The 20,127-nt window shown below is 38.2% G+C and overlaps 1 protein-coding gene across 14 annotated transcripts in view; it reads left to right on the top strand.

Moving 5' to 3' along the window:
- The first annotated feature begins 338 nt into the window (after nt 1-338).
- Nucleotides 339-20,127, top strand: part of atat1 (alpha tubulin acetyltransferase 1) — a 34,433-nt gene continuing 14,644 nt past the window's right edge. For 6 of the 14 annotated variants that reach the window (XM_044335491.1, XM_044335497.1, XM_044335495.1 and 3 more), the window contains exons 1-10: nt 339-796; nt 1,524-1,584; nt 5,793-5,884; nt 6,231-6,288; nt 6,437-6,550; nt 9,271-9,372; nt 11,705-11,750; nt 12,077-12,122; nt 13,989-14,063; nt 18,598-18,811. In XM_044335491.1, the coding sequence (XP_044191426.1) occupies nt 705-796; nt 1,524-1,584; nt 5,793-5,884; nt 6,231-6,288; nt 6,437-6,550; nt 9,271-9,372; nt 11,705-11,750; nt 12,077-12,122; nt 13,989-14,063; nt 18,598-18,811 (900 nt within the window). In that variant the 5' untranslated portion in view covers nt 339-704. The other 8 variants (XM_044335494.1, XM_044335490.1, XM_044335489.1 and 5 more) reach the window with 4 other exon arrangements.

Genomic DNA, 20,127 nt, shown 5'->3' with positions numbered 1-20,127 from the left:
AGGAGTGACAGTAAACACATCACCAGGTCCGAGTTGACGGCGCAGAGCAGTAAGTGAGCTGCCCTCAGGTCCAGCTGAAGTCCTCCCCTGCTGCTCTCACTGTCCCCCGCGTCTGCATCATTATAAACATCCGTCTAGGATGTCGATATCTCTGGTAAATATTCTTACCGTTGTTTCTACCATGGATGTATCATGGAAAGAGAAAGGTTTTTACTTCTGCCATCTAGCCAACGATATCTCGCTTTGACATCTCGTGTGCTTCTGTGTGATTTGGACAACTACAAGTCACGCCCCCTGCTACAACTTACGCCCACTACAAGTCACGCCCGCTTGCAGTCCGCAGACAAATCCCTCTCGCATGTTACCGTCAGTGTCTGTATAAGCGTGGCGGTTGATGTTGCTAGGGAGTGACTCACAAAGAGACACAATGGAGCGACAATGACGTTGTAAATAGCAGATGCCTGTTCTTGCAGCTCACACAGAGTATTATTTAATGTCACTCAAATTTTGCCAGTGCAATGTCAAAGTGTTGTCTTCTTCCGGTTCCTAGCAGCTAACGGTTATTTTTGTCCGAACGAATCAGCTTGAAATAGCCAGTAGCCACATTAGCAAGCAAGGCACCTGCTGGAGCTCTGCAATTGGGATTGGCTGTATTTGCATTGCTAGGTATTATAGCTACGCAGCTACTGTGGCTAAGAGGTATTATGGAGTTTCCATTTGATATTAATCAGTTATTCCCAGAGAGGGTCTCCGTCTTGGACCAGGCCCTTGTTGCTGGTCGTAAATCTGCAGGAAGGTAAGTTAGAACGCAACTACTCTGATTTTGCTTTTCTCTTTGTTGTAAACTAGCATGTTACAGTGGAACTACAAACATACAATAACGTTACCTTCTCTCCTCTATAAAGAAAATGCTGCACAAAACTGGAAAATGACAATCTATGCCATGTTTGCATACAAAACGTTAGAATGTTGTCCAAATGTTTTGATGAAACATTTGTTTTGTGTCTTTGTCTTTCGCTATTGTCTGTGTTGTAGAGCTTCAACGATTCATTGATTCGTTTTAAATTAATCGCCAGCTATTTCGATAATCAATTAATCATTTTGGGTCATTTTTTAAGAAAGCAAATGTCAAAATCTCTGGTTCTAGCCTCTCAAATGTGAATATTTTCTGGTTTTCTTTAGTCCTTTATGACAGTAAACTGAATATTTTTGGGTTGTTGACAAAACTTGACATTTCAAGATGTCATATTGGGCTTTGGGAAACAGTGAGCAACATTTTTCACCATTTTCTGACATTTTATAGACCAAACAATTGATCAATTGAGAGAATAATCAACAGATTTATCAATAATGAAAATACTTGTTATTTGCAGCCCTACTTGATTGTTAAAAAGTACCATGACATAATTGAATAAAAATATGGTCTGTGTCATACTAACACACTAATTAACTATTAACTTACACAGATAATCACCTTCATGCCCATGGTCCATCCTACATGTGTACTGTGTTTGTCTTCATAGGCCAGATCTTCAAGCCCACATAGCCACAGTTATCGATGAACTTGGGAGAGCCTCTGCAAAGGTGAGTTTCTGCAGGTGTTGGAGTATGTTTGTTTTTTTTTTTTTTTTTTTTTTTTCAAACTTTGTGTGAACATGTACATTTATGTTTAAGTTATGTGGGGACTATTGTGGACATACAGATGGGTGACAAATTAAAGGAAAAAAAGGTACAGGTCTGAATGCTCGACCCCTTCAGTGGGGGGATCTGGTGGCTCTGTTATGTTGTGGGCGGCATTTTGCTGGCATGGTTTGGGTCCACTTGTTCTCTTAAAGGGAAGGGTCACTGCAAATCAATACAACATTGTTCTGAGTTATCACTTTTATTCTATGATGAAACATTTCTATCCTGATGGGAGCGGTCTCTTCATGGATGACAGTGTCCCCATCCATAGGGCACAAGGGGTCACTGAATGGTTTGATGAGTATGAAAATGATGTCAATCATATGCTATGGCGTTGGCAGTCACCAGATCTCAACCTAATTGAACACCTATGAGAGATTTTGGACCGACGTGTTAGACAGTGCTCTCCACCACCATCATCATAACACCAAATGAGGAAATATCTTTTGGAAGAATGGTGTTCATCCCTCCAGTAGAGTTCCAGAGACTAGTAGAATCAATGCCAAGGTGCCCCAAAGCTGTTCTGGTGGCATCTGATGGCCCAACACCTTAAGAAGGCACTTTATGTTGGTTTTTCCTTCAATTTGTAACCTGTCTGTACAGTACACTCAGTCAGCCATGCTGGTGATGCCATTGGAACTGGGGATTGGTCTGCATGGGTATCTGCTGTTATAACATACAGTCAAAAATTCTCAGGCATCACATTGTGTCTCCTGACACTGCTGTTCTTTAGCAAAATTGTACTGGGATTGTGGTAACAAATTCTACAATTCATTAAAAGTCTGGTCAAATATAAAACACCAAGCACTATCAACAGACTTCAATTTGAATTACACATTGATAATGGTGATAATGTAGATCAACTGACGACCACTGAGACAGTGATGATTTCATAAGACAAATGTAAAAGTTCAAATTAGAGCTGCAACTTACTCAACATTTTCATTATTGATTATCCTGTTGATTTTTTATGATTAATGGATTAATTTTCACAAAACAGTGAGAAATGTTCATTTCATTTTACCATAGCTTCAGGTGACTTCAGTATATTCAAATCATACTGATATAAACTATAGGGAAACAGCAAATCTTTACATTTGAGAAGCTGGAAACAGCAAATATTTACATTGTATTAAATTAAATGATTACTTAGTTATCAAAATCATTGTCAAACTACTTTGTCAAACTACATTTTTCACATGAATTAATCACGTTCAATGAGCATCCACCTCTCCTATTGCAGTGTCTCAGACAGGGTAACCTTAATAGGTTGGCAGTTGGCCACTAGAGGATAATGTTTATTTAACTTTTCTATGTTCCTTGTGAGATTGTCCTGTTCCTTGTGAGATTGCCAATTTCAGAAACGTAAATGCTATGTTGCATCAGCCGCAGGGATGAACGTAAGGGTTATGCACACAGTGAAGACACACAACACATACAAATCTTGCGAGAGTTTCACAGGCACATTTGAGCCCATTCACAGCCCATCCTCCCCTACTCACCTGAACTTTCCTTACTTTTCCTCCGTAGAGTCTATGCTTAAGCTACCTCATTAAGCAGATCTTCTGATTATAAAAAATATTTCATATACTAGTCAAAGTGATGTAACTGAAGATTATACCTAGGGCTGTGCGATATGACGATATGTATTGTGTGACGAGAAAAAAATGTCTGTCTTTTCATATTATGTTCTATTGTTTATATTGTTGTGACGCAAATCACACTCTTTACGGCAATATTTACGTACCAACTATTTATTCATTGAATTAAAATGTGCTATATCAGGATAGGTACAGCTATCAGGATATGAAATGACCTATATCAGGATATGATATTTTGGTCATATTGCCCAGCTCTTATTATACCAGTGAATTTAAAAAAAAAAAAAGAAAATCGGCAGTCAGCCCAGTGGATGTGAGCAGATATTGATCAGTGACGGTGGCAAATTACCATGCATTATGGCGACCACAAACCTGGTTGCTAAAAAAGATGTGTTGTGGAGAATGGCTCGATCACTCAATAAAGAGAGCATTGTTAGGTTACGAAATAAGGTAATCAAATAATACAATCAGAAGTACAATGCATCACATTTCTGAGAAAGAGAGCGTATATCACCTAGCAATTTCCTTTTTTCTTGCTGGTGAGTTGGCACTCAGCCAGTTCTTAAATGCTCTTGTACAGGATCAAAATACCTATAGCTAACCCTAACAGTCAGTTGACAACCCTCAGATAGAAACAAGGGTCAAGAGTTCAACTGGGAGCCTAGGACGAGTATTTCTCCTCAACCATATATGCCAGAATGATAACGCACAGGTGTTGACCAAAGCGGCATTGGATAACAAAGTGACATTGTTATCACAGTGAACTGAAGAGCAAACAACACTATCCTCTCCTCCCAAATCAACAAATTAAAGAGACATAGAAATCTACATAACTATAATTTGTCCCACCACTGGCTAAGACAAAAGTACAACAACATAAACTGTTAAACAAAGCTAAATAACTTGCATACAGTCAACTATCTCATTTTACACAGCAAGGAGCTAAGTTTAAAATAGACACAACGTGAAGGTGTTTGGAACAGGTGTGGAATAACAAACTTACACTGAGCACTTAGTATAAGAACATTTGTAACATGTATAATATGAACAAGAAATACATAAATTTATAACCACTGTTTAAATCTCTCTCACAGGTGCCACTTCGCTCATTTGGCTTTTTTGGCTTTTTGTAATTCCAATGTCTGTGGCTATTGTCAATCTTGAAAAAGCTCGATGTAGTTTACAGTGTGGCATGCAGATTTTGTCCAGCCTGGCCATCCCAAATTGGTGTGTGTGGTAGTCTCAGGGTTTCCATTATTGGTGCTGGTCCATGTGTCCTACATATTATCTGTATTTATTGAGGTTAAAAACAATTGATTTGCAGGCTGTATAAAGAATGGCATCATCATGGCATGTAGATTCATAATGTCTTTTACTGAAAAGTAGGGTACTTTTGCTGATACATTATATTCCAAAGAAAACAAGTCGCGTCAATAGACTCACGTGCATAATGCTATTTTAAAATTAAATAAATAAATATTACGCTAGCCTACATTCGTAAACAACACATAAATACAAAGAATTTCCTTCAGCGTTAGGCCTATATATTCTCAGATAAAATAAAAGAGAATTAAAACTATTTGCAAACAAACAAACATCGTGAATCATGATGTTGCGTTGGTCGAGGCCTCAGTGGTCAATGACTGTCAGTCGTTGGCAATGGACGATGCCCAACTCTAGCCTGCTTGTGTTCAGACAGCATTTAACATTTGACAAGTTTGGCTTTTATTAAATGAAAAAGCATTTTTAAAGGAAAACATATCCCATATTTGAACAAAAACATCTTAAAGATGTGTTTTAAGACTTAAAAATACTCTGCTTTTTTATAACTATTTGTGCCTGATATTATGTTTCCACAAACTTATTTCTTTCTGTAGATATTTTCAAATACATCCACATCTACATCTTTCAAATACAAATTACATCTATGACCCTATACCATCTTCCTCATTGAAAAATCCGGAATCTAGGAATATGCAAATATTGTTCATTTCAAAAGTTTAACTACTGGACACAAGCTGTCTCCAACTTCACTGTAAAGTCTATTCTCAATGTACGTGCACTGGAGGCTTTAGGTTTCCACATCACACTTGTATAAGCTGCATACTGGACCATGATTGGCTTTAAACTAGGTGTGATGTCACAAATCCTGTTCATATGTAAACATGTTTAACTGAGATTTAAGGTGAACTTGGGAGAAACTTTCCTCCTTCAGTGGATGAATGTGAAAACAAACTCTACAGTACCTACAACAACTGAGCAACCCCCATCCACTCATGAAGACTATATTATGTGTTTAAAGACTTAGAGAAAAAAACGTGTAAGTGGACTTTGAATTGGGATTGTTTTTTTAAACTACTGTTCTAAGATCAAGGATGAATGCAAGTTATTGAAAAAAAATATTATTTTGTGTTGATATTATATTAGCATCAGTATGAAAACATTTCAAACCACGTCATAGGACTGTTTCTATACATGTGTGACAGTGTGCATACTGGCTCTCCACAGGCCCAGCAGCTGACAGCATCCATAACAAGTGCTTCCAAGCTGCAGTCCCAGAGGCATGAGGTCTACCTGCTGAAGGACGGAGAGAGAAATGGGTACATCTCATATCCTGTCTTCAGCTTTCACTCACTATACACACATACATTTTCCACTGTTTGTCTCTGAACTGACAGAGCTGGTACTCTTCAGCTGGACCTGCTCACCTCATCACTGAGTCATACTGTGGTCACATTGCATGCACTGTGGTGTTGAGACATATGAGACACTGTCTTTTATGGTCACGGCAGCAGCTCACCTCAAATCAGCCAAATGGAAAAGTAGATTAATACTTTTGATGTGAAAAGTTACTCAGAGCACAGTCTTACTCATTGCATTTCAAACCCCCCACCCCCCCACCCCCTGCCCAACTAAACTGCTGTCTCTCCTTTCTCCTACATACAGAGGACGTGGTGTAGTTGTGGGATTTCTCAAGGTCGGTTACAAGAAGTTATTTCTGCTTGTGAGTTACCTATTTTCTTTAATTCTCTTAATTTCTTTTTCTAATGTCTGTTTTCTGAGCTCAGCGGCTATTCCAGACACCTCACTGTCTGTGTATTTGAACTTCCTTTATCAGCTGTTGAGGCATGCTTTTTGGGTTTTTTCTGCAGGACAGACAAGGTGTGCACATAGAGGCAGAGCCGCTGTGTGTTTTGGATTTTTACATAGCAGAGAACTTGCAGCGACATGGCTACGGGCTGGAGCTGTTTGATTTCATGTTGCAGGTGAAGCATTCCTCTCTCTGGACCAAATTACTAGAAACCAGACTCAGTGTTGTGGAGGGTGTAATCAGTCACCTTTCCAGTCTGTGTGTGAGAAGTTTGTTGGCTTGAATGCTTTCAGAGACAAATCTTATGATGAAACAAAGTTATGAAGCATATTGCTGTGACTTCACAGACCTTTTGCCTCAGTGAGTTGTAGAGTGGTATTTCCCTACTGTACATTCCCACATGAAAGTTTTCTTTTAATGATATCTTCATTTATGGCCTGACTAATACTGGATTTTTTGAGGCCAATACTTATATCAATATTTGAGTTTAAAAAATGTGATTACAACATATGAGCCAGTATTCTCACTTTTTTTGAACATACCATACATAATACAATACATACCATAAACTTAAATCTTTTATATCTACTTTTTAAAGAATTATGACCCAGATATGTACAGTACTGAGTGGGACACTTTACTGTTGAAAAATAAACTCAGTGCCCCTGGGTGGACAGCATATGTAATGTTTCAAAATTACTGCAAAACATAACTTTGGCATTTCCGTACTGCTTATCAGCCAACATACTATATACACTAATTCTGATACATCTGTAGGAAGCTATTTTTAATTATTTCTACTTATTTTCTGACAAATTCAGATTTTAATTATATAGAAACTTCATCAATTTGGCATAGCAGTTGGCTCTAAATAATAATTTCCCTAAAGGGCTCAGTATACTTTACCACTGCAAAGTGTTGTTCGACCACCTCAAAACACCAAAGTGTTAGTACATGTTCTGAATGGCTATACTTGAAGGCAGGTTGAAAAGCCTGCCATCATAGAGAGGAATGAGATACTGAATTGCTCAAATGGGGATAACACCATAAATTTTACACAGTTTCTACCTGAAGATATTCATAGTGTTGCACTTGTTTGTACATATAAAAACTGACAGAAGTAGTTGTGTGAAGAAGAAAAAACCTGCCAACTTTCACACCTCAACACATCTGGCTGATCACTGCCTGAAGACAGCAGGACTGATGGAAAGTTGTTTACATTGGGGTTTGGGTGTGTAGTGGCGGTCCATTTCATGCAGTGATTGTCCAGGTGGAGGTGTGAAAGTTGGTGGGAACTTCTCGGTCAAGCTCTCTTTTTCATTTTTCATACTAGTGCTTCTGTCACTTTTGTGTATACAAAAGAAGTTTAATGAATGCCTTCTTGGAGAGACTGCCTGAAACTGTGCACTTGTATAATGCATTGCGTTGTGACTACAGATACTCAAAAGAGACAGAGGGTAGTTTATCCACCAAATAGTGTCCTCATGAATTTGTCAATGGAACAAAAGCAGTAGTGTCCATGGCACATGCTACTTTCTGCTAACAGTTCCACATTGTAATGTGTGCATATGAAATAGAGACGAGTGACAAAATAAAGGAAAAACTGGTACAGGTCTGAAAGCTTGACCCCTACAGTGAGGGGATCTGGTGGATCTTTTATGCTTTGGGGAGCATTTTGCTGGCATGGTTTGGGTCCACTTGTCCCCTTAATGGTAAGGGTCCCTGCAAATCAATACAAAGTTGTTCTGAGTCATCACCTTTATCCTTTGATGAAACATTTCTATCCTGATAAGAGTGGTCTCCTCCAGAATGACAATGCCCTGATTCATAGGGTACGAGAGGTCACTGAATGGTTTGATGAGTATGAAGATGATGTGAATTATATGCTATTGCTTTCGCTGTCACCAGATCTCCACCCAATTGAACACCTATGGGAGTTTTTGGACTGATGTGTTAGACAGCACTCTCCACCACCATCATCAAAACACCAAATGAGGGAATATCTTTTTGAAGAATGGTGTTCCTCAGCCTTGGCATTGATTCTACTAGTCTCTGGAACTCTTCTGGAGGGATGAAGACAGTTCTTCAAAAAGATATTCCCTCATTTGGTGTTTTAATGATGGAACAGAACAACTTTGTATTGATTTGCAGTGACCCTTACCATTAAGGGGACAAGTGGACCCAAACCATGCCAGCAAAATGTCCCCCAAAGCAGAACAGAGCCACCAGATCCTCTCACTGTGGAGGTCAAGCATTCAGGCCTGTACCAGTTTTTCCTTAAATTTGTAACCCGTATATGAAAATTGTGTGACTCTACTCCTGTCGGTGAAGATGCAAAATGATAAGCATCCAAAATCTCAATTTACTGCTCAATATTGAGTAAACTGCTTATATAGAGAGTAGTGAACAGTGAATGAGAAAGTATTTTCAGACACAGATTTGTTGGGAGGCATTGGGATGCATCTGGGGTCTGTCCTGCCTTCAAATGTGGCCATTCAGAAAAGGTAGAAACATCTTTTCTTTTAAAGATGATTGGACATGTTGTATGAACTACTTCATCTGAAGCATGCTGAGGCCTTGAAACTTCTTAGTTGACCTTTCTCCTCAGTTCATGTCCATACTCTTGTCTTTTTTATCAAATAACTCGATATATGTAACACTGGTGTTCATTTTTTGTTCTGATGATTTAACAGGGATAGTTTCATGTCTATCAAAGTCTTGAAAATGCACCAAAAGCTGAAATTGTCAGAACTTATACTTGTGAAAGCCTGGGCACCCAAAATAACTATCAAAAACTGGAATGATGTAATACCAGCAAACTGCCATCAGTGTTGATGGTGGCAGTTCATTGCTATGGTTATCAGTGACTACTTGTTTTCTCTTTCTCTACTGTAGCACAAGAATTTAAAGCCGGTGCTGATGGCTTATGACAGGCCCTCGCCCAAATTCCTGTCTTTCCTGGCAAAGCAATACTGCCTGACACAAAGTGTTCCTCAGGTACAGTATGCACTTTACTATCACAGTATCAGTGTATTATGAAGTGTTAGTTCTCTCCTATCTACTGTGCGCTGTACTAAAACAAACCGGTCGGACTTCCAGTTCAACAAATGATATCTCTAAATTATTAGCTTTCCACCCAAAGAAAATGACATCTGCTTTAATCAGACAGTGTGAAAATATTTTCTTTCATTTGATTTTCAGTATGATTGCTCCACTTTTTATGGTTATATTTAGACACTGCCTCCTTCCACTGTCAGTTTTTGAAGTTTTTAAGGCTTTGGTTTCATTATTCGGTATTATGCATGAAGAATCACTTTTAGTGCAGGGTTGGAGAATGATTGCATTTCTCCATTCCTTCTCTTTGAATTCTGAGTAGTAAGACCTTCAGTTGAGCTCATGTATTACTATATTACTTCCATATTATACACATGTAGTTGAGAATTTTCTCTTGGCATTAAATCTGATGTCAAAGTCATATTTGATCAGATGTCATGTTTAGAGCGTATTCTGAACTACTGCTTATGAACAGCATTGCACATAGGAAATATATCCAAATCATCTAAATAAATACAAGGATTGACTCTTATTTACAATTTTTAAACAAGGATGAAAGTAGCATACCACCCTGCTTAAACCAATACTGACATGAAAAGATTAAATTATTGAACTACCCTCTCTAACCTGAATGCTGTAATAGGCATACAAGTACACAAGGATCCTTAGATACTCCTTTAAAACTTATTTTATGAAAACGTTTTCATAATTGGTTTGATCAAAAGCCTTAGAGGCATCTAAGAAACACATGAACTTGATGGAATTGTGATATAACTGGCAATGGTTTCCTTTAGCAAACAATTCTAACTTGTCTATCAGAATCTCTGAATCACCTAGGAAGGGATACTATCTATGGCATTATACCTATGATTACCACTACTAATCTTTAATCATTCTATGACAGGATAACAGGACTAACGATTCAAGTAGAAGGCCATGAAGTAGAAAGCCAGTAAAACAAGTGGCGGGAAGATAGAGGTGTTGACAGGTCACATCATTTCTAGATAAGCTGAACTCCTCATACTTGCTCGTCTAGCTTGCTGTAGGCGGTTAAAGCTACAATAGACATGTTTTTTCATGAGGTGGCAAAGTCTCACCCTTCTCCTTACATGGTCAACACTGGCTGCCAGCACTTGTTGCGTTATTGTGAATACAAAGCAGTACCACTAAAACAGAAAAATTACATCACAACCTAGTGGTGAAAATGTGGGTTTTTTGTGGGCTATGGTGTCATCCCTTTGCATCACGAATAGTTGTTAAGTAGAGCATCAACACAAACATAAGACCATAAGACACAACGGTATTAGCGATCCTGTGGATGAGGATCAAAGTTCATTCTTGACCTTGAAAATAGCAGTTGACTGGAGTTTTTTACCACTACTGTAGTGGTGCTAAGTACCAATGTTTTATGAGGGGCTCCTCATTTTGTTTGTATCTTGTGCTTTACAAGGAACATGTGGCGATGCGATACATATTCCTCCCCAAAGTTTCATGCTATTAAGTTGTGAAGTTGCTTATTATTTCTTGAGAACAGCATATATATCTATCTATTGACAGACATATAAATTAATAAATTAAATGGGTTAAATCCAGACAGAAACTTCACTAGTGAGACTAAACATAGCAGGCAGAAGAAGAAGATGACTAGCTAGCCAGCATGTAGTAAACAATGGAGGTTTCAGGGGTAGGATATCCTAAATGCAGAGTTGAGCTGAGGGTAGAGCAAGAGGAAGGTTTTTTTTCATCATGAGAGGAATTTTCATCATGCACTCCTTGTATCCATCTGACCAGAGTGCTAACAAGTGCTTGAAAGCTTTGACAGCTAGTAAGTGAACCTTTTGAGCTTAAACAATTTAGGTTAAATATACTGTTACCAAAGGTCAACAATGGACTTCCATCCTCGGGTGGACCAGATTGACTTGTGGGTCACATGAGAATGAGGAACGCTCAGGTAAGGGAACTGGCATGTACCCAGTGTCTCTGCAAGATAGAGTGTAATTTTTCTGTTGTGGTTCCTTGCACAAGGAAGCTCACTACTACCCACACCTGTATAAAAAGCCCAGTGAACTGTAAACTCTGCAAAACACCCTCACTTCACTAAAAAGCCAGGGGGAGATAGGAATGAACACAGACACAAACTGATTATCTAATCTAATAATCTAGTAGGTTTTTATGTCTATGAATATCTTTATTCAAGCTTTACATTTTGTCACATCTGTCAAGTTTTATCATACAGTAAGTATCAGTAATTGTAGTTATCTTTTTATTCTTCCAGGTCAATAACTTTGTGGTGTTTGAGGGCTTCTTCCTCAACAGATCAGGTAACATTTTCACTCTGATCCCATTGCTTTGTCTTTACTTATCTTAGTTTCGTAAAAGAATGCTGCAGAACAGAACAACCACATACTTTTGTGAATATGTTATCAAGTTCAGTTACGTAATATTTTGCATGCCACAGCTTTAAAGTGAACTTTTGCTTTTGGCATCACAACAAACTCATCTTCATCTTTGTTGAATATGTACATGTGGAAGAAAAAACACACCATCATTAGCAAGATGTAAGTTTGAAAAACAGGCACTCGACCCAAGAGTGCTGATCTGCTTTTATTCCAGTTCCAAAATCTTTTGTTTCACCAAACTCTCCCAGGCTCGCCTCCCTCCCCTCTGATGGATCAGGGGATGTACGGCTTTTTGTAAGGACTTTTCAATCTCTTTTCTTTTCTCATATGTCCCCAGCATCGTATCCCCCTTCCTTTGTCCCTTTTATTAGGTTCATATTATATTTATAATGCTCTTTGTCTCACTTCTTGTACCTTACTTTCTCACAGTTTTTTTGCCAGTTTCAGTTCCTCTTTGCCATCACTTGTATTTATTTACCTATAAAAGTATAATATATGGCATGTATTGTATCATGTCATGTATTGGACACTTTGTCCCAGTCAGAATATTATGATATCCACAGATAGCCACAACCTGTAGAACACCACAGACCCCTACAGACAACCTGACTGAGGAATATCTGCCTGATTCCTGACCCTCTGATGTCTCTCAATGTCTGTCAGTTGTATAAAGCCAATTAAAAGTGCCTTGTGTGACATTCTTCCTTCAATTAACCACATTAATGTATTACTGTGAACAATAAGACCATTGTTAAAAAGATTGGTGCCTCATATCCATACCAGCCTCTACACTGCATTTTTACAGAATGAAAAAGAAAGGGATGCCATTCTTCCAGCAAAGAGCAGAGAGGTATAGCACCTGCCCGACAGGTATAAGTCACACCCCTCCAGCAGTCCACACCATTAAACTTCTTTGTGTGGAAAAGAATGAAAGAACAAGTTTTATTCTTGCAGCGATTGTTTGCCCATTAGCCAGCTAGCTTGAGTTTTAGCTACATTAGCCAGTGCAAGACTGGTAATCTGGTACTTTTAGTTTTATCTTATATGTGGAAAGGACCAGTGTTGGGCAGGTTCCTTGAAAAATGTAATTAATTACTCATTAGTTAGTACTCACACTGTACTTATATACTTACTTAACTATTACTATTACTTAACTATCCATCCATTCATCCATCCATCCATTTTCTTTACCGCTTATCCTCTAGAGGGTCACAGGGGAGCTGGAGCCAATCTCAGCTGACATTGGGTGAGGGTGGGGTACACCCTGGACAGGTCGCCACTCAATCATAGGACTAACATATAGTATAGAGTATTACTAAACTACTACTTACTAATTATTTGATGGAGGATTTGATGGTTTATGACTCAAGAAACTAGATCTGACATGACAAAAAACTCTCATTTACTCTTTATATTGACACTTTTCTGTCACCATAGGCTAAATGAAGATGTCTTATACCTGGTGGGCATCTTTTATACTTCTACAATGCTCCTTAGTTATGATGGATGGGTTTTGTAGTGATTCTACAAGAAAAATTCAGAAAAAAATGAGCCAAAGCATTTTGAGATCTGGCAATGAGAGGTGGTGGAGAGCATGAAAAGCTAACAAGTTTATCTTCAACATATGGATGGTAGGGACAGGGCAATTGTGGACACTGAGGCTACCAATAATCTTAACCAGGGTTTCGTGTAAGTAAAGGCATATCAGTAAACTTTAAAAAAAAAATGCTTAAACACGGCGACTTTAAACTAAAAATCTACTTCAGAACTAAATCTGAAGATTTAATTATGGTTATCTTAGATTGCTCAAGTAATTGTGAACATGAACAACTTTTTCCATGGTTGAATATTAAAAGACACTTTTAGACACTTTGGTTTGGGGAGATACTTGCTCCAGCTTAGTGCAAATCTACAAGCTGTTGAAGATCTCAGGACCAATTTGTGAATTCTGTTTTACAGTGGATCCTCCCTTTTAGCTTTCATTACCAGTATTCTGGCCTTCACCACAAGATCATATATTACTGGCAGAGTAAATTTAACTTATAAAGGACATGCATGAGTATGTAGGGCTGCATTGTAGGGGAGGGAGGGATGACTTTTAGCCTTACAAGAGATCATGTTCTCTTTTTGGTCTGGCTTTGAGTGTGTTCTCCTTCACAGTGGCCCAATTGAGAAAGGTTCCCCTAAGAAAGCCGGACGGAGAGATCAAACCCTACTCTTTAATGGAGAGAGAAGGTAAACATTCCTTTTACTTTGCCATACACATAAAAAATATGTAATATCTTAAGAAGTACACGTTGAAGTCATTCTAGTAAGTTAGCTGTTCAGTTTTACCCATTTATCTGGAGTGTTTGAGTATTTGATGCAATGTTTGAATAATGAGGAAATGGTGACGAGGAATTGTGAGGAAACATTGCTGAAATAGTGTTTCAACAATGTTAACTATCAAGGACAATGTGCAAGAAATGGATGGATTCACATTAGTTAATGATATATAATCGGTAAAAGCATATAGTATGAATCAATTAAAATAAAGAAATATAGCCACAAGTGGCAATGATCAGGGTCCAAGCAGATTGTTTCTTTAATTTTTTAATATTTTTCTTTAATATTTAATTGACAAGAAGCAAAACTCTTGATTTTGTCGTCATCACTATATGCTGATGCTCTGTTGAAACATTTGATTTAACTTTTGACCTTCAGTGAAGACATGTTTGTACTATATTTGTATCGAATTTTTATTTCATTCAAGATCAAGTCCAGTAATTTATACATAAATACTATGTGAGAAAAGTCAAAACTTATCCTGGAAAATGCAAAGATTCAGACCATGTGCAGGATGGCAAAAGTGTGATTTGAACTCTTAACCTTTTCATCGAAAGACAACCATCTTACCACTCAACCACTGAGCAAATCAGATCACCATTGTGTGTGTACAAGCATGAAAAATACCTCGGGAGATGCCTAGGAGTTTTTGATGGGATGAATTATGAATTTAATGAAGTTCTGTTTACTTGAGTTGAATATATACTTTTTGTAGCATTTTACACATATTGGATATTTGTCACGGGAGAATGGGAATTTGAGTTTGGAAATTGCAAAAGTAGCACAGGATGTGGCATGGCAACTTTTGAACCACAAGAGTCCACAATAGATGGACAGAAACAGGAGTATGCATACACCTTGGTGCCAGGCTGGAACAGGTGACCTTACTGTCCCAGGCATGTGTTTAGACCACTAGACCATCAGGATAACACAGCTGTCAATGACAGCAGTTGACACTAAACATCAACTTATTTCTGCATACAATCAGTAAAGTACTACATTGAAGTCAATGAGAGTGAATAACTTAATGACTCTATAACACTTAACCATAATGAAATATTTTGCTGGTGAGCAGTATGTCATAGTGATTTTGTAAAATGGTGAGTTATTATAGCGTCTTATGCCTTTAAGTGCCCAGTGTACAGCAGAGGGTCTCCCCAAGCATTGAACCTTAATCCCTGGACTATCAGTTCTGCTGGTGATTGTGCTGTCTTTTGTTTTCACAACCTCAAAGTTTAATACAATGGTGCTCTATAGGAATTGATGCAGCTGAAGTTAAAATATTCACCAAAATTACACATTCACAGATAAATAGCTGAAAGTCTAATCACATGATTATCAAATTTCTAAAATGACATTTGTTGTGAACTCAAGAAAAAAAATATAATAATCATGTTAGTCAGCTAGGTCAGTAATGAGTACAGTGTGTGGATGAATGAAGTGTGTGTGATATGTGCAAACAAAACACAAAACCCTAACCCATCTAGCTGGTGGAGGCCTTGGAGGAAGAAAATAGAAAGAGGTTAATAAGGAGGCCACCCAAATAGGCTGAGGCCTAAATTAACCAGATCCAGGTAGTTTCCTGACGCCCTCTCCAACCTCATCCACTGGCTCCTGAACCAGGAAGCTGAACCAACCTCACAAGCAGAAGAAAGAGAGGGACCTCACAAAACTTAAAAAATTCACAACAATTTAACTGTTGGGGATACAGCTCTGAAAGCTTTTCAAGAGTGTACTGTCAAATATTTTGGTGAAATTTGTTTAAAAATTAGATGAAATAGAAAAAAGATCGAAAAATGTTTCACCTATCTGAACATCATTTGAAACACTTGATATCTAGCATCCAAAGAATGCCTGTGTCAATTTTAGTAGCATATGAATGAAGACTTATATAGATGTTAATATGTAGATGTACATATAGATGTTAATTGATTTTACATAAATCTGAAAAATATAGACAGACTTCTAAATTGACCCTAGGTTCGAGTGAGGCAAATGTTTGGTCTTACGGTTTTTATTTCACAAGCACTTAATGGAGAAAAATAATGAGAGAAGAATGAGAAAAATGAGAACAAAAACATGGGGCCTCCCTAACAAATAGATATCTAAAGCCCTAAAGTATACAGTACCAGTCAAACATTTGGATACACTTTCTCATTCAAGGAATGGTAAGGTGTGTCCAAACTTTAATATATAATATGTTCTGTCATATTTGTGTTTTGATTAGGTGATTCATAAGTCTTCTACCAGGTGATAGCAACAGCACTGTGTTATATTTAGGCGTCCTCTGCTTACATAGAGACTAGAAAGGTGCTATACAAGTACAGTCCATTTACCCTTTACCATTTGCCTCTTTTACTATTGACAATATAAATGAAAGAGGTTGTCAGTTACATTACAATAACTGCATAGAGCCTTGCATCACAAAAACATCTCTGCAGCATCTTATGAGATTTTTCAGGGTATAGAGGTCAGCCTAGATCTAACTAAACAAAGGTCTGTCTCAAAACAAAATTGCATATGTAGGAAAAAAATAAATCAGTAATTACAGACAGACATATTTGCGTATTACAAACCCAAACTCCCATAAATGTTCAAATTAAATACAGTGATTACTGGTGAAGGTATTAACTGGGTACAGCAATAATTTAAAAAAACAGAGTGAACTTTTTTTTTCTCCACCTGTTTGTATGACATATTCTCCATAGTAAGGCCTAGATCTTAGTGAAAGATGCAGTGCTTTACCACACATGGCTTCAGCCACAATCACAGCAACAGCAGCAGCCACTCATAACACAAGTATAGAGAACTACGTTACCTACCCTCCACAAGTCATCTTAACATTAGCTGCAATGATACAGACTTGCGTTTGAGCAGCCACAGCAAAGGGAGTATCCACTCACACAATGTTGACAATATTATATCATACATCCACAACATTGTATTTTATTTATTTATCAGGACAGTGTACAGTTTTTAACATAAATGATGCACTGCACCAGAGTTAGCTCAAGGCTAATTTACATCTGCAGTCCCCCACAATCAAAACATACAACAGCACAACAACAAACAGTACAAAGCAAAAAAACACACAGAACACATTATACAAAACACAAAATACAAAGCTACGCACAATAGCACATCACATACACCCACAATGTCAACTACAAATTAATAATGTAAACTTGTCAAATTAAAAGGAAGACTACATGCACTAATGAGAAGACCATAGATGAAATTTAGATTCACTGGTTACAGAGCTGAGTGGTTTTTAGCACATTTTTTAATTTGGTTTTGAATGTATTGATAGAACTGCAGCTCTTCATATCATCCGGTAGGGCATTCCACTGAGTTGTGGCTTTCACACAGAAAGCTGACTGCCCAAATGCAGTGCAACAAAATGGTATGGTACAATCTTGTATAGAGGATATTCTGGAGGATCTAATAGAACTTACTGAATGAGTGTACACAAAGTCATATAGTGGAGGAGGGGCCAAACCATTTAAAATTGTATAAACTAGACACAAATTTGAGAATAATCTAATATTCTCAAAGCTCAGTAAATTGTATTTCCTAAGTACCCTACAGTGATGGAAATTCATTGGCTTTTTGTCCAGATTTTTTAGAGTTAGCTTGTATAAGGACTCAAGAGGTTTTATGGCTGTTCCTCCAGCCTGCCCCCAACATGTGATGCAATAAGACATATGAGAAAGAATCATAGCATGCATAAATATCTTGGCTGCGTCCAAAGAGAGACAGTTTCTATTATGTCTAAAATTTGCTAAGTTGTACTAAATTTTAACCGTTTCAACATGTTTCTTAAAGTTCAAATTTGGATCCAGTGTCACATCAAGATATTTAAAATCAGTAACTATATCAATCTTTTCACCTTGATGAGAATATCAGTGTTAGGAGGTTGTACCATGGTTTTAGAGAAAAACATACCTTTTGTCTTGTTTACATTTAGACTCAGACATGATTGATCAACCCAATTTGTGATCCTTTCCAATGCAATTGTTTGCTTAGCAGCAACTAACTCAGCTGTTTTTGCATGTGTGTACACAATGGTGTCATCTGCATACATTTGTAGTTCTACATCATGACACTGTTAAGGGAGATCATTAATATATGGGCTAAACAATAGGGGACCTAACACTGACCCTTGTGGAACACCCATTGTGCACTTCATGTGACTGGACAGTGCGTCACAAACTTAAACACATTGTATCCTATCAGATGAATATGAAGACATCCATGCCAGTGCTCTAGATGAGAAGTTAAATTTAGAGAGTCATCTGTCATTTGTGCTATGTGATAATTATCCTTGATTGTGTTGCATTATGGGAAGTGTTGGATCCACTCATACTAGAACTAGTATGATTGATTTGATGGTAGTCACTGCTCAGTTCAAATCTCAATTTAGTGAACTATTTTTCCACTACAGTGGTACGTCAGGAGCAGATGGTTCCTCCCTGGCCGTTTGCCCCTCCTCACTCCCCCCAGCGGTCGGTATTCTCCCAGTACTCCCACTCTCTCAGCGTGGGATCCTCCCCCACCAGAGCACCCCTTCAAGCCGCCCCAGCATCTGCCCCTGGGGGCAACAGGGACCAGAGCCCACAGTCCCCTCTCATCGAGCGCTGCAGGGCAAGACGCAGCAGGTAAGAAACAACACGCATGTAGGCTGTTGTACCTCATTTAAACGTGATTGGTGACTGGACAAGTCATCTTTGAAAAGAATTCTCATGGAACTGTAAATGCACATTTTACACAACTGTTGTCTCTCCAGTTACAAAGGATGTCACTACAGGGTGGATACCATATGCATTCACAGTTGGCTGAGGCAGTGTCACCCATAATAGACAGTGTGTGAGCTTAAATCAGTGTAATTGTCCCACAGCATTCCTACTTCCATATAATTATTGTATTGTTTTAATGACCCTGCACATCCCCACAGGTGTTTTACATTATTTTGGCTGATTAGACCTCTGCTCAGGTTGAAGTTGGATGGAGCTATGCTTGGATGTACTGTATGTGAGATCGCCAGGTTTGTTTGACTAATAAAAATGATAAAGGTGTTATTTGTCCCACCCTAACAGGTGGCACAGAGCTAGCCAGAGAGATTTAAATCAAGCACAGTTTGAACCCACCCACACAGACCTGAGAAGAGGTCTAATGACTCAGAATATGTGAAATCACTTGTGCAGGTGGACCATGAACGTGCAAAACAGCCAAAACTTTTTACTTTCAATCAAGTGTGTCAGCCACTGAGAAATCTTGTTATGAGTGCATTACATCACCATTGGTGTCAGGTGGTCTGGGAAGCATTTAAACTAACCTTGCAGGGCCAGGCTATTCTAAACTAACAGCCCTGTGAGGCTGTACATAGACATGGTGGTGCTTTAAGCTAAATCTTAGCTTCGAGTATTAGCATGCTAACACTTGCTAATAAGAACTGAACACAAAGTACAGGTAAGGCAAATAAGATTGTCAGTAATTTTGTAGGTATATCATAAACCATATTGGACCCAATTCATCCTGCTGGGAAAATGAATGATGACATTTGTAGTTGTTGAGACACTTCACTCTGAACCAAACAGTTTCAACCTACTGTTAGATGAATAGTCAGGGGCTCATCAAATTCATTAGATTTCATACTCAAAATTTCATGGCAAACCATCCTTTGGTTGTTGAGATATTTCAGTTTGGCCAAAAATGGTGATCCAACTAACCGGCAGTACCATCCAAATGTTGGCTAGGTGGCCACATGGGAGGTTAGTATTTGTCAACCATAGTTTTCCATGGGTGTAACCAGTGTTTAGTCATTAGGGTGGAACCAATGTGATTTCCATCATTTTATGGATGAATAATTTTGTTTGAGCTGCTCACTGCATGTAAAAATGACATTTAAAAAATTCATTAGCAGCATCTCCTCCCCGAAAACTGCGCCTGCTGTAGAGATTTTTTTTTGGGGACT

This window comes from Thunnus albacares, chromosome 19 (assembly GCF_914725855.1).
Source record: "Thunnus albacares chromosome 19, fThuAlb1.1, whole genome shotgun sequence".
Classification (NCBI taxonomy): Eukaryota; Metazoa; Chordata; class Actinopteri; order Scombriformes; family Scombridae; genus Thunnus; species Thunnus albacares.
Note: the sequence above shows the minus strand (reverse complement) of the source record. Positions and strands in the feature narration are given on the sequence as shown.